The 14,910-nt window shown below is 44.1% G+C and overlaps 1 protein-coding gene across 1 annotated transcript in view; it reads right to left on the reverse strand.

Moving 5' to 3' along the window:
* The window catches only part of FANCA (FA complementation group A), a 701,003-nt gene that overhangs the window by 395,675 nt on the left and 290,418 nt on the right, over positions 1-14,910 (reverse strand). The window contains exon 26 of the mRNA XM_069217268.1: positions 12,327-12,532. Within this exon, the coding sequence (XP_069073369.1) occupies positions 12,327-12,532 (206 nt within the window). The remainder of the gene's footprint in view (positions 1-12,326; positions 12,533-14,910) is intronic.

Genomic DNA, 14,910 nt, shown 5'->3' on the forward strand with positions numbered 1-14,910 from the left:
ATTTTACATCCAAAGTATGGAGAACCCCTCACACAACTGAATCAGATTGTGGAGAAAAAAACAGATAGGTCAACTGACTGATTAAAATATAATTTGAACATTACCTTAGGGAGGAATTTGAGGTTGGAGTGGAGGACAGCCCTGTCCAATGCATTTGGAAGAAGGGTTCTTCCAGGGTTAACGCTTGAAGCTCAGTGACATGCCTGAGTGAGCTAACAGAAACTAGAAATGCCACCTTCCACAACAGGAACTGAAGGGGTTCAAAATCGTGAAGGGGCTCAAATGGTGGTCCCATGAGTTGTGTGAGCATGATATTGAGATTCCATGAGGGTGTCGGTGGAGCAAGGGAAGGAATCACTCTTTAGAGATCTTTCGTTAAGGCTTTAATGCCGGTATCTGAAAAGAGAGATGAGTAATCTATTCAGAAAATAGGCAGCTATTGCAGCTAGATATAAACGTATGGAGGTAAAGCTAGTCCAGAAATCTGCATGTGAAGCAAGTAACAATGTTTTGTACTGTAGCTTTGAGCCGGTCAATTTGGGGTGAGTGACGGTAGCGGCCAAATCTTTTCCATTTGGCCACGTAGCAGGCACGAGTGGTTGGTCTGCCGTCTTCCTTGAGAATGCTCATGCACTCAGTTGGAAGATTAACGTATCCAAATTCTAGGATTTCAGGAACCAGATCCCAAGGTTGAGAGACCTGGGATCTGGGTGCCTCATTTCTCCATGTTTCTGAGTGAGAATGGCCGGAATGTTGGTGAGCCTCCAGTGTGGGGCCAGAGTTTGTGGAGCATTGTGAACCATAGCTGGGTAGCCCATGTTGGAGCTAGCAGGATGGATGTGAGGGATGTTTGCCGAAGCCTATGAAACAGAAATGGAAGAAGAGCGAGAGGAGGAAAAGCCTGACAAGTTCACACATACTGCATTGCTAGTGGACTGGGAACCTGGAGGGGAAGTTTGGGCATTTGGCTTTCTCTGCTGTTGCAAAGAAATCTATCTGAGGGAACCCCCCATCTGTTAAAGTAACAGAGGAGGACTTCAGAGTGAAGTTCCCACTCGTGGACCTGTTGTTGCATCCTGTTGAGTACTTTAGCAAAGTCATTGAAATACCCGGAGGTACTCTACTAACATATGAATGTTGTGGGAGAGAGTGTGATGCTTAATGGTCTGGGATAACTCAGACAGCTGTGAAGAGCATGCCCGCCTCCCCCCCCATTTCTGAAAGGTAGTAGATGGCACCAGGACAACCTTGCCTAACAAGTAAAGTAGAAAGGCCTGCAAAATGCTAGGTGGATAGTAAGAAGCTCCAGGTAGTGGATGTGGAGACCCTGGTATCTAGTATTTGGTCTCACACTGACCCTGTACAGTCAGATCTTGTAAGTGTGTGCCCCGCCGTGTGTGGGAGGTGCCCGTTGTAACAACTGTTGGCAGAACGAGGATCAAGGAAAAGTCACCCTTTCGACAGGTTGTTGACATCCCACCACTGCAAAGAGTGATGAGTGTGGTAGCCGATCAACACTAGATCATTCCAATAGCCTTCTGTCGGACACCACTGTTCCACCAAACATTCCTGCAATGGAGGCATGTGAAGCCTGGCATAAGGTACTATAGCAATGCAGAAGGCCACCATGCCTAAGACGCACACGTGTTCTGACTCTGAGTAGCTGATTTGGATTCTGGCAGAATTTAGCTACACCTACCTCCATGTTCAGAATAGCCACTAGTTAAGAATGGATCTGTAAGGGTTAAAGGTGGGATTTGGTGGCGTTGATAGTAAACCCTAAGCGATGAAGCAGATCTATTGTGAGCTGTATGTGTCTGACGGGTAGCAGCTTTTGTAAGCCAGTCGACCAGATTTGGGACCACAGGACTCCTTGTATGCAGAGGTGTGCAGCTACCACTGCAAGACACTTAGAGAACACTTAAGGTGCAATAGTGATGCTAAAGGGGAGCTCCTTGAACTGGTAGTGCCGTCCGCCGACCACAAATCTGAGCTACATCTGAGACAGATATTTTGGGATATGGAAATGCGCATTCTTTAGGTCGAGCGCAGCCATAAAGTCACTTTGCTGGAGAGGTTGGATTACATCCTGAAGGGTACTATGAGAAAATGCTCTGATAGGATGTACTCGTTTAGGAGCCTGAGGTCCAGAATGGGCCTGAGGGACCCATCTTTTTGAGTATGAGGAAGTACAGTTAGTACACTCCTAAACATTGCTATTGTCTGGGGACAGGTTCCATAGTCCCTTTAAGGAGGAGGGCTTTGACTGCTACTTTCAGCACTGTTTGATGTTCCATTGATAGTCTGCGATAGAGAGGTGGGATGGTGGAAGCCATGGAAGTGAGTTCCAGACAATAACCATGTTGGCTAATATTCAACACCCACAGGTCTTAGGTGATTATTTACCATGTGGGGACGAAACTTTTGTAGGCATCCTGCAACAGGTGTTTTGCGGTTAGGGGGAAGAAGAGGCAAGTCAGGGTTTAGTGGCAGAGTTACCTTTTGGGTAACTACTCTTGCCTCTGAAATTGTTGCCTCTTCAGGACCCTCTAAAGTAAAACTCTGGGAGACGATTATTGACCCTGGGTGCACTGGTAGGAAGTGGAGGATTTAGGGTAGGTGGTCTTTGAGCCTCCAAAGTAAAGAGTGGGACAAAAGGGGCTACAGGGAGTGGGCGTTTGCAATGCCCCCATTACTTTTGCTGTTTCCATATCTTTCTTTATTTTCTCGAAAGCTTGATCTACTTGTTGACCAAAAAGGTGGTCACCATCAAAGGGTGTGTTCAGCAGGTTTTGCTGAATCTCCCGCTTAAAGTCAGTGAAACAAATCCAAGCATGTCTGGGTAGTAGAATACTAGTATTTACACCTCTTCTAGACGTGTCAGCAGAGTCTAGAACAGTGGTTCCCAACCTGTGGTCTAAGGACCCCTGGGGTCCGCAAAGCCTCCTCAGGGGGTCCACAACCCCTTAGAAAAGTAAATAATATTAGCAGATTAATAAAGTGTACATAAATAAAGTGGCTAAATGTACAACTGAAAAATGTAAAATATACCGTAAATGTCAAGGAATGTGAAATTGGAGGCTAAAAATTAAATTAGTATCCTCAGATTGATTCTTGGGAGCAGTGCAGGTGTATCAAACAGAATACAGTTTGGATGATGTGTGGCTTCCACTGAATTTAGAAAAAGCTCCAGTCTTTGCATTAGAAATATGTTTTTCATTTATATTTTTTTGCAAATTAAATACAATGTGTTATCATTTGTGTATGGGTTTGATGAATGCTTGTTTCTGTATTTTTTTGTATATTGTTTCGCGTTTCAAATCATTGGCAATGTTTAGGCCGAGGTCCCCGCCTTCCAGTAATGATTCAGTGGGGGTCCCTTGGTTCCGGTAATAATAAAGTTGGCGCCCACAGATGTCAAAAGGTTGGGAACCACTGGACTCTAGGGCACAACGAATAGATGTATTGGAAATCAGCTTAACTTACTCTCTGAAACTATATTATGGACACATTTTCTATGTTCCTGACAGAAGGCTTTGGAGGAGTTCCTCCATTTCATTCCATTGGTCACAGACGTTTCTTGCAAGAAGGCCCATTGAAACAACAATGCACCAGTGGTTAGCTAATTGTAGGGCCACCCGTTTTCCTCCTGCATGTATGCATTTGCTTTCTTTACCAGGGGGGCAGGGCATCTCTGCTTCCCTGGGAGTTAGCTCACTTAAGGGCATTGGTGATTACTAGGGAGTCAGGTGGGAGCTGACCACGAATGTATAGAGGATCAGATTAGGAGGCCTTACATTTTTTCAACCACCCTAAGTGATATAGCTCTAGCCTGGACAGGATCTTTAAAAATGTCAGTGGTGCGGCAGTGCATGGCCTTAATCATGGGAAGATACTGTGTGAAGCGTAGAGGGGAAGAAAGAGTCTCAAATAGGAAGTCCTCCTCTAGGTGCTGCCTGTGAAGCTCCACCATATGGAAGGATTCATCTCTACTGATGAGTTCTTGAAAGAATGCAGAATCATGGGAGGGGAGGGTCATGTTCCCTGATAGGTCTATATCATAGGAGTCCCATGGGTCGCCATGTGTCCTGAATGTGTCAGAATGTGGAGACCCCTGAGGTGTGATGTCCAGGTGGTCCCCTGGCCAAGGAGGTGGGGAGCGTGAAGGCTGAGACGGAGGGACAGGTGGAGGTGATGGTAGTGCAAGAGGTAAGGGGCTTTTTGCACAGTTTTGTGGGAACCGTTAACATCCCAGGCCTCCTCGTAGGATAGATGACATTTTGAAGATGGAGTAGCAGGGCCTGAAGGGCGAGCAGCTCCTGCAATTTATGGATGGTGCTCCTGCATTTTATGGAGGATGGGCCTGTCGGACTTTGAGGTCGATGCCGAAGTCTTCGACTCAGAGGGCATCTTCTGTTTCGGCACTGAGGTGGATCATGACAATGCTAAAGACTGGCTTGTTGCCAGTGATGGGGTGGCCGGTGAAGAAGTGCTCAGTCTCGAAGGCTTCTTTGGTGCAGAGCCAGAACTGGGAAGGGCAGTTACTCGGTGCCAACCATCGCCCAAAGGCAGTGGGGGGCTGAAAGCCTGTCTCTGATGTTCCAGAAGGGCTGCATGCCTTTAGGCTAAAACTGCTCAGAATGCATGCAGTATCGAAGGGCAGGGGGTGCTGTACTTACAGGCTGATGAGCATGTGGAAGGTCCCTGATCTCCATATCAGAGCCAGAGCTTTCCTTGAGGGAGAAAGTCTCTTCATCCGCGCTGACAGTTGTAGGTGTTGTTCCCCCTCAAAGTTCTTTGGTAACAAAATAGGGAGCCTGGAGTGTATGCATGTGTGTGTGGTATGTAAAACTGTAGGACTATGTTCATATAGTTCCTTGGTCAGCAACAATATTGCACATGTATTGTGCAAAGGAATACAATTTGATTTTCTTAACTGCTTACCTGCACAAACAGCAGTATATTGATCAGTGTTCACAGCTATACAAAATATAAGTTCACTTTGACACTACCGTTTCATTCCATACCCTGGACACGCAATGTATCAGTCCTGCTCAGACCCACTGAGCTGAGGTCCCGGTTTTTCATAGCCCTGTCAAATGGTTTGTGCACCCTACCAATAACACACAGACAGTGGGGAAGAGTGACAGACGCACAACACTGATACTTGTATATCATATGTGAACAGTAGCATTTTTGTTGGGATAAGAAGTCATTATTAACGGGTTCAGTTATAACCCATGACAAACAGTAACATCTGACAGACATCTCTTTGTGTTGTGGTAAGTGTTGCTTTATTGTCTTTATGCATTTATGCTTTGAGGGTTCATATATTTTACTTTTGGGGGAGATCTGCTGTGTTGTTTGTGTTTTGCTGCACACAATGGTCATTGTCAGGGCATCTGCCGCCTTTTCTTACACCAGCAATAAAGGGCCTAAGCCACTTTTCATGCCAGGGTTGTAAATTTCATTTTGTGTCATAATAGAAAGGTTGTAAAACCAGTCTGAAATTTTACCAAAGACGGCTTTAAGCAGCAGATAAAGGTTTCTGAGTGTGCTTTCGTTGCTCTGGTCTCCTTTATTACAGCCTTACCTACTCAGGTGCCTTCCCATTCCAGGAACACATTTATTTACAGCATTTGATTATTAAGAGGACATTTGTGGACGCTGCTTCTGCGCCTCCCAAGTCAAACAAAAATGGCTTGCAGGACGCTCGGGTGGCAAGTCAGACTTGATTAAAAGCAACTAATGTTTTCCGGTGTCCGCTTATTATGACGTAAAATGTTAGTAGTTGCATCAGAAGCCGCTACTAAAAAAAAAAGTAAAAACATCCTGTGAAAAGCAACACTCAGAGAATGCTAGGTTAAGTACAACATGTAATGTAGGCAGGAACAACATGGTTATGTTAGCGGAGAGCAAGAATAACCTGCAAATGAAAAGGGAAGGTTCCCCGAACACACGCAGGTAACCAAGAAAAAAAAAATGTCCCTCAAAGAACAAAAAAATATGACAAACTGTACTTACACGGAGGCTAGGGCCAGATGTAGGAAGCAGTTTGCACATAGCAAACAATGAATTTCTCTGTTTGCGACGTGCAAACTGCACTTTGCAATGCACAAAACCCATTTTGCGATTCGGTAACCTGGTTACCGAATCGCAAAACGGGTTTACGAGTCGCAATTAGGAAGAGGTGTCCCCTTCCCGGTCGCAAACCAATCGCAGTTAGCACCCATTTCAAATGGGTGCTAACCCATTTGCAAAAAGGAAGGGGTCCCTGTGGGACCCCTTCCCCTTTGTGAATTGCATTAAAAACATTTTTCCAGAGCAGGCAGTGGTCATATGGACCACTGCCTGCTCTCAAAAAATGTAACGAAAACGTTTCATTTTTTAGTTGTGTAATGCATCTTGTTGGGCTGCATTACAAATAAAAAAAACAGCTTTATTTAAAAGCAGTCACAGACGTGGTGGTCTGCTCTCTCCAGCAGGCCACCAGCCCTGTAAGTGCCGCGAGTCTCAAGGGGGTCGCAAATTGCAACCCACCTCATGAATATTTATGAGGTTGGCATTTGCGACCCCCTTGCGAGTCGCAAACAGTGTCAGGGACACTGTTGTGCACAAGGTTTTGCGACTCGCAAATTGCGAGCCGCTCTGACTCACAATTTGCAAGTCGCAAAACCCAAGGTACCTACATCTGGCCCTTAGTCCCTGTTCCCAACGAGAAAAAGGAGGGACAAAGAGGAATGATTGACCACCAGTAAGCAAGGATTTTTAAATGACACTGAAACGAAATGGCTTTAAGCCCACAGAAGATGTATACTAAAAATATACAAGAGGCTGTACGCTTACGCTTGACCTAAAAAGGAGTCTGTTCCATCACCGATGAGACATGGTAGTAATACACAACGAACATGGGAGTAGGCCCCGACGGGAGAGGCCCAGGAGGGGTCACAGTCGATACAGACCCCGCTTGAGGAGAAAATTTGCCTGCTGACCCGCAAAACTGAGAAGGGGAACATGATTCAAGTTAAAAACAATGAAGGAAGGTACAGTGTGAACCGAAAAGAGCACTGCAACATTGTCTAACCGAAGAACAGAAGCACACATCCGAACCCGATGGAAGAAGAAAAACGATCTAACAATGGAGTTGATGATCTTGCGCAGTATCATCAAGAGGGCGAGTCACTATCTCATGACTCAAAATACTTTTTTGAATAAAACAATTTGCTCACATCCGGCCCCAACATTTACAGATACACATGCCTCGAACAGACAGTTAGTCTAACTTTAATGTATTTGTTTGAATCTCCAGAAATTCTTGTTAGTACAAAATCCATCACAATCACATTCAAGTGATTGCCATCAGTTAATCCAGGACTAGTGCTGCAAGAATGAGATTGCAGACAATCGTGCAGAGGAGCTTGCATCTTGAATTAACTGGTGGCATCCACCTGAAGGTGATTCTGACAGATTTTGCACTAATATGAATTTCTGGAGAGATTTGTTCTTCCAGAGGTTGTATGCGATTGTTTGCACGTATACTTACCTATGTCCGAGGTGCTTTAGAAAGATAACATTGGTCCTGAAGAGACCTTGCTATTTAAATGGGGTTAAAAAGTCAACACCCTGTTCCATGGTTACAGAATGAAATGGAAGGAATAAATGAATTACTAACATCCCCCAACATAAACTATGTTGCAAACTATTGATAACTAGGGATATGTACAGTGCATTTTGAATCACTCTTGTAAATATTCACCTACACCAGCACTGTGACGTCTGTAGTTTTACATTGTGCTGTTTTCACCTTGTAAGTATGTATGTATTGTATATGAAGAACAATATAATTTCTTTCAAGGAATTAACTATTGTGTCTTAACTTATGTTTGTATGTTTAGATAACAACATCACATTAATTATTCGTACAATTCAAAAGAATATCTTAAAGTTAGACAATAGATATTCCTGGAATGAATCCCACTGGACTACTTTTTAAAATTATTTTCATTTAAAAAATGTACATTTAAAAAAAAAAAATAAATAACATTATACACAGCCACACCTGAGCCATCTCATTGCTCAGTGACATAGGCCGGCCTCTGGGCATCTAGGCTTTTTGAAACAGCACCTGACACTGGAGAACATGGAAGTTTAGGTCCTTGCAGGTAACGTGAATCCCAACACCTTTCCGACCACTCCTCTTGATAGAAAAGCTAAACAAACTGATGCCCCTAGCAAGATGATTTTCTCCTCTGCCAGTTTGACTTAAAGGTCTTTGAATGCTGTGCATCTTTTGGGTCATTACACATACGTACTCTGCACCACAGCAAGCAATTGCTTGCCCGCCCCCTTACTTCAGCGTTTTGTAAAACAGCTCTGCACAGATGGCGTCTGATGGCCACAAGGCCAAATATATCTTGGGCATGTCTAGAACCCACGGACGGTGTCGGCCATGCCATGGGACCACTGTTGTTATTTAAAGCCATGTCTGGATGAGTGCCATTATATTTTCTGCAGATATCCAAGCGTCTTTGATGGACATGCCATTTGAAGGCTCCATTCTCTTTAAAGACACAGCCGACTCTGGGTTGGAGTGCTTTTAGAAAAGTCTGTCACAGTCCACTTGCAGGGGATGCCTTCTCCTACCAGTGAATTTCAGCTGTAGCACCAGACGTTTCCAGAGCTCTTCACTGGGCTTGGCCTAGCAAAAAAGGCAGCCCTCTCATCTCTCCAGCAGCCCACCCAACCTTTTCTCCACTCCAATGACGTGGCCGTCAGTAGATACAGCTGCTCTCCTTATATTTGCCTGCCACGTCCACCGCCAAAACATGCTAGTTGTCCCTCAAAGATCAAAAGTGACAATTCCTTTTATTGGAGTCGTACTAGACATAGAGGCTTTGAAGTCCCTTCCATCTCCATAACATTAATGTACCTGATGTTTCTAACCTGTATCTTGATTCTAGCCCAGAGGGTTGAGTCTTCGAGATCTCCTATTCTCAGGCTTCTGGCAGGAAGCATGAGAATAGGCAAGCTCTGCAAAAAAAACCTTCACCTTTAGATGCTCAAAACTGGGTGTGCCCCTGGGATAACATCCACATATGGGATGAGGCAGGACAGAATTTCAAATGGTGGATGGCAGATTCCAATCCGACTTGACACACCCCAGTTTAACTTGTCCTATGCAGAAGTCATGGTGGTAAAAGGGAGAGGATGCTGACTTTGGAAATGAGGAAACCAGATTCGAGTCTTGGCAACGGCGGCTCACCATCCTGTGATTCTGGGCAAATCACTTAAACCAGCCGTGCCCAAAATTCAGTGCCCTGAGACCTCACGCATGACCTGCAGCACTTTATGAATCCTGGCTTTATTATTTATTAAGGATAGAGGGGCCATTGGGAAGAGGCGGAAATCATAAGTCTTTAGTCTCAAGTAGAGCATAATTTTGTTCTTACCCTTTTGCTGTGCATGACTTCAGAGCTCAAATAGTTGTACTCCGAGATTGTTGACTCTTTAAACTGTCTTCCTCGTGATCACCTTAGCACATAGCCTCAGCCAGATTTGTCTGTGCATCCGCAGTGTAAAACATTCTTTCTGGACAAACTGGTGTTAGTTATCCTTACTCCCAAAAGCGGTGACCTTCAATGTGGCTGCCCATCATGCTACCTGCTATTTTCCCTATGACACATCCATCTAACAAGGAGCAGAGGGGGGCATGGCTTGGGGAAAGACTTTGCTTTCGGGCATAAGCTGATCTAACCTAAAGCTTGCAAAACATACCTGTAGCTCAATCAAAAAAGCAGTTCCGCACAAGGTGACTGTGAGTACTTGGCAGAGGGAACTCAGGGGTGGGGTGCCATGTTTGAACCTCTGCTGGACATCTAAGGGAAAGAAACCACTGACTGACCCACCCAGTAAAATACATAACATGCCAGCAGTTTGAACCCTAACACAACCTAGACCCTGGGACACAAACTGAGGAGAATCACTAGGAAGTCACTGAGTGATGGTGAGAAGTGACCACGAAGGCCACTTGTCCAGGCACAGATAGTGAGACCAAAGGAGAGGTAGAGCACAAAGAGTCTTCCGGGGGCTTAAGTGAGACGCAGCATAGTGCGCTTCAGAGCAGCCCTTCCAAAGAACACAGAGGAAAGAGAGAAAAATAAAGGAAAAAAACAAGGGGAAGATGTAAGGGGAAAAAAGGTACCATGGCCTGTCCATACCATACATCTAAGAATGAGGAGAGGGAGGCCTCAGGCAGCAGTTAGGGTACACTGCGAGCAGTTGCAGGCCCATAAAGAGGGTCTGGTTAATACATTGGGCCCAACCAATGAAGAATGTTAATTTGGGGAAAAACGCTGCTGAGAACTGAGCAAGAGTGGAAAGGTCAATGCTGGTTGTGGTGATTGCAGGGCAGGTAGAATGAAGGAAAGGAACAGTTCCCATGATGGCAACGTTGTTTACCTGGGATAAGGCTTGATCCTCAAGATACCTCAAAGGGACGGGCGTGGTAGAGGACCCAGTGCCTCCCAAAGCCTCAGCGGGCAGAAAGTCATGAAAAGTTTTCACACAAAACAGCATTGTGGAAATTAGTTAGAACTACTCAAACATGGCAGCCTTGACAACAGCAGAGAATCAGAGAGGGTGTGGTAATAAGCAGGCAAGACCTGAAGGATCTCCTACTAAATCTGAGGAACTTATGGAAGGAGGGCTTTCTGTAGGAGCTGAAGGAAGTCTGACAAAGCATAACAGAAGTCTCAACATCACTGAGAGTGGATGTCTATCAATTAGGCCAGAGTTGGGGAATTAGGAGCAAAAACAACTTTTATTGAGAAAAGGGACACTGCAGCAGATAGATTGTGGAGTAGATCCCCGCACTAAATGATTAGTGCAAAGACTTGGAAATCCACAAAAGGCACAATATTGAAGAGCATGCAATTTTAAAGAAGATGCAGAAAAAACGGACACCCACAGCTCCACTGAACTACACTTTTCTCAGATACTGTAGCTCCAAGAAAGGGAAGTAGTAGGCATTTGGAGAGTGCACAAAGGTGGCCCCTAAAACAGTGAGCCCAGAGAACATGTCATAAGACATCCTTGTTAAGATGACCCCTTCCCTACAGAATGGTTGATTACTAAAGTTTGGCACCAGGCACCTATCTTGTTCATGGGATACTGTCTTCCTGCTCTAGGACATTTCACAAACTACTGCCTCAAAAATGAAAGACTTTAGACAACTGGCCAGTGCACTCTGACAGAAAAATCATATTCCACTAGACATTTCCATGTGGATTCAGGTGAGATAAATAAACCATCATGTGACCAAAGTGAACAAGGACATGGAGGCGTTAGTAATTAAACTGCTGAATGACCCTGTAGTTGCCTTCAGCCAGGCTTTCAACAGGGCCTGTAAGCAGAATACATCAAGATGGCAAAGGCAACATTCACAATGACAAAAGAAGGCAGCTGAAACAGAGACAAACACTGTAGGATAAAAAGGGAGGCTCACAGAAGGCTCTGTCCCCGCAATGCTACGACTGAAGATTCCCAAATCTGATCACACACCAAACAAGACTCCCATGTAAAGCCACGGAGGACTCCACTGCACCACACTCAAAACAAATAACTTGGGGGAAATCCCTTCAGCACATAGGATGAAGTAAGATGGATTTTATCTTATGAAAAAGTTTTTAAAAACTACACTTTTTATAAAGAAAAATGGTTCATATATTAGCAGCTTAGACATTGGGCCATGCAACACCTAGCAAGGATGCAGCAACAATAAAGGAAATTCAATCTGAATCAAAGGTGCAGACCTTTGCAGATACTAAATGGCTAAATTGGTAACAATCCACAACCGAGTCCCTGTAGAAATACAAGTCGAGGTGGGAGAAGTCCACAGTAGAGGGAATCCCAGAGAGGTCCTGGGAATAGCTCTGAAAGGATACAATTGAACATAGGTCAGTGCACCCCAGGCAATCCTCCAAAAAACTGATGCAGCTCCAGGGGATTCCCTACCAGAGCAGTCACGTAGCATCCAAACAAGAAGTGGCATAAGGCTTCCCAAAAGACATGTTGCGGGGCATTTTATGACTCCGATCTCAGATCTTCATGAGAAAGGCTCAAGATATGACATGAGACATCCCACAAGAATGGAGACAGAGCTTCTCATGGCACTTTATCAGAATGTGCAATAAGATGGGTGGTGGATCATGAGTTTTCAAAGAGTTATGCTGCAAGTTTCTCATAGACAACAGGGACCAATGGTCACTTAACAGGGTTTACAAAAATTGAACTAGGGAAAAAGACAAAGGTTAAGAAAAGATTCTCACCTGAGAATGAAGGACAAGGATTTGCCTGTCCTACACTCGAGTAGATGGTTCCAGAATCTGCCTATTGAGTCTTTATCTTTATCCTCAGCTGCCTTGTGTTGTCCATAGTCTCCAAGATCCAACGGTGGAAGAAGGGATTTTGATTCATTCAGGTGAACTGCAAAAACAGCTAGTCCAAGTGTGTGAACATCATTCAGTAAAGTCCCCTGAAAATGTATAGCAGAAATAATCAACAATACAGTGATGATTCTCGCACATGGACACAATTACATTTGTAAGCCCAAAGGAAGCCCATTAAAACATACAGCCATGCTCCATTGTTTAGGTTTAGCTTTAAATGCCCCTGCAATATGTAATTGATTGCCAGGGAAGAAAACCTACTAGTGTCTTCCTAAAATGCAACCATAATTCAGCGTTCTTTTGGTTCTGAATGGCCCACTACTGCTTTGTGTTTTACGACCTGTGGTACTGGCTCCACTATATTTAAATTATTTAATCTCAAAGTCTATGGCCAAAGTGCTAATGTACATGAAAACATGCCCCACAATGTTGTGGTTGTTTCCTCCAGAGAGTGTCACACAATGATGCTGAATTAGTGGAACAAAAACTAAATATCACTAAACCATGAATCTCTTCTAGCAGCAGCAAATTCTTATATGGGAAAGTGTTTGTTTTTAACAAAGTCAACTTTCATTTTGTACATTAATAAAAACGTAAAAAATATATATATATTTAAAGTGTGGAATTTTCATTCCATATGTGCTCTGCTTATTACAGTTTTCTCAAAGTAATATATCTTGATAAAAATATTTCTATTGCTAAAAGCACAGTGAATAAGGACATTGTTACTTATCTGTAATCAACTGTTTTTTTGTTTGAGGTTTAGTGTTGCACACACGTCCTACGTTTTAATGTGACTTTTCAAAAAGCCCTAGCTTTTTTTCTTTGCTCGGCATACACTACAACAAATTCCAAAAAACATCTGTTAGTGTTTGTCGCTAAACGTGTATTAAAATGCCAACTGATACTTTCCTCTTCCACTAAGCATGGTATGTATGTATGGGGTAGAAAAGTAGCAAAAATCAAGAGAAAACAAACAAGAGTACTGAACATCAGTTAAAAAGATATTGAGGCCAAAAGAATATACAAGGCAAGGGCCTATCATCTCTAGCAAAACTCACAACCTGTTTTTCGATTAGTCTCTTCAATTCTTCCAAAAACGCTTTAGTTATGTGTACTTCAAATACAAGCATACACCATTTTCTTATTTTAAGCTGCAACTTCTGCCAAATGCACGTTCTGACTTTAAAGGTAACCCCGACAAATGAAGGATCAGTAAGTACTGAATGATGTTTTGAAACATGAGATATGAAGGCTTATTGTAATATGTGAGGCTATGTTGAGGAATTCCATACAACATCTTAATGTGCACGAGGCTTTAGAAGAGTTGGTCATCCATCCAGAACTCTTTTGTGCAGTCAAGGTAGAATGACAACACTCTTTGGGTCCAGACAGTGTCGCTTTTCTTCTTTTGTGGGATTTTTAGGAGCATATAAAGTGGGCAAAGGGACATAATGGCCCTCTTGAAATGGTGTAGGGAGGCTTGGATGATAAAGTCTGCAGCTCACTCACCCTCCCGGCAGATGTTATTGACATGAGAAATGCTGTTTTGATTGTGAGCAGCTGGAGGGATCAATTGGGCAATGGCTCAAAGGGAGAACACATCAGAAAAGTGAGGACTAGATTAAAATCCCGATGAGGCATAATGAAAGGTGAAGGGGAAACATGCATACAAGCCCTTTGAAGAATCTATAATAGGGGACTTAAATAAGGATGGTTGGTCAGACAGCCGCAAGAAGGCAGACAGAGCAGAAAAGTAACCCTTAAGAGTACTCAAAGCACAGCCCTGCCCGGGTGAGAATAAAAAGAAGGACATCGGAGAGGGAAGCAGAAAGCTCGTCGATAGATTTATCTGTACAATATATTACACATTTCTTCCATCAGCAGGAGTATACAGTCTTGGTAGAGTGATGCTTGGCTGCCAGAATAACATTACAGACTTCGGGAGGAAGGTCGGAAGCTGTCAACTGTCGCTGCTCAATTTCAACAGAGTTGACCGGTTCAGATGGAGGACTCTCCCCTGCTGCTGCGACAGAAGATCCTCCAGAAGGTGCAGCTTGATCAGAGGATGGATGCTGATGTTCAGAAGTTTGAGATACCAGACTCTCTATGCCCAGTCAGGACCCACAAGGATGACTTGGCCAGGCCGTTCCTGATCTTCTGCAGACTTCTGGGCAGGAGTGGTATGGGTGGAAAGGTGTACAGGAAGCCTGAGTTCCACTTGTGACAAAAAGCATCTCCAAACGATAGCCACATTGGAAACTCCAGAGCAAAAAACTGACATTGCGCATTCTTTTCAGAGGCGAACAGATCTAACCAAGGATCTCCCCACTGCTGAAAGAAAACTTGCACTACCTCCGGATGGAGACGTCACTCAAGATCCGCTAGGCATTGACGGCTGAGTTTGTCTGTCCTGGTGTTCAGAAAACCTGCAAGGTGTTGAACCACCAGGGATATGCACTGC

The sequence above is a fragment of the Pleurodeles waltl genome, chromosome 12 (genome assembly GCF_031143425.1).
Source record: "Pleurodeles waltl isolate 20211129_DDA chromosome 12, aPleWal1.hap1.20221129, whole genome shotgun sequence".
In the NCBI taxonomy this organism is placed as follows: Eukaryota; Metazoa; Chordata; class Amphibia; order Caudata; family Salamandridae; genus Pleurodeles; species Pleurodeles waltl.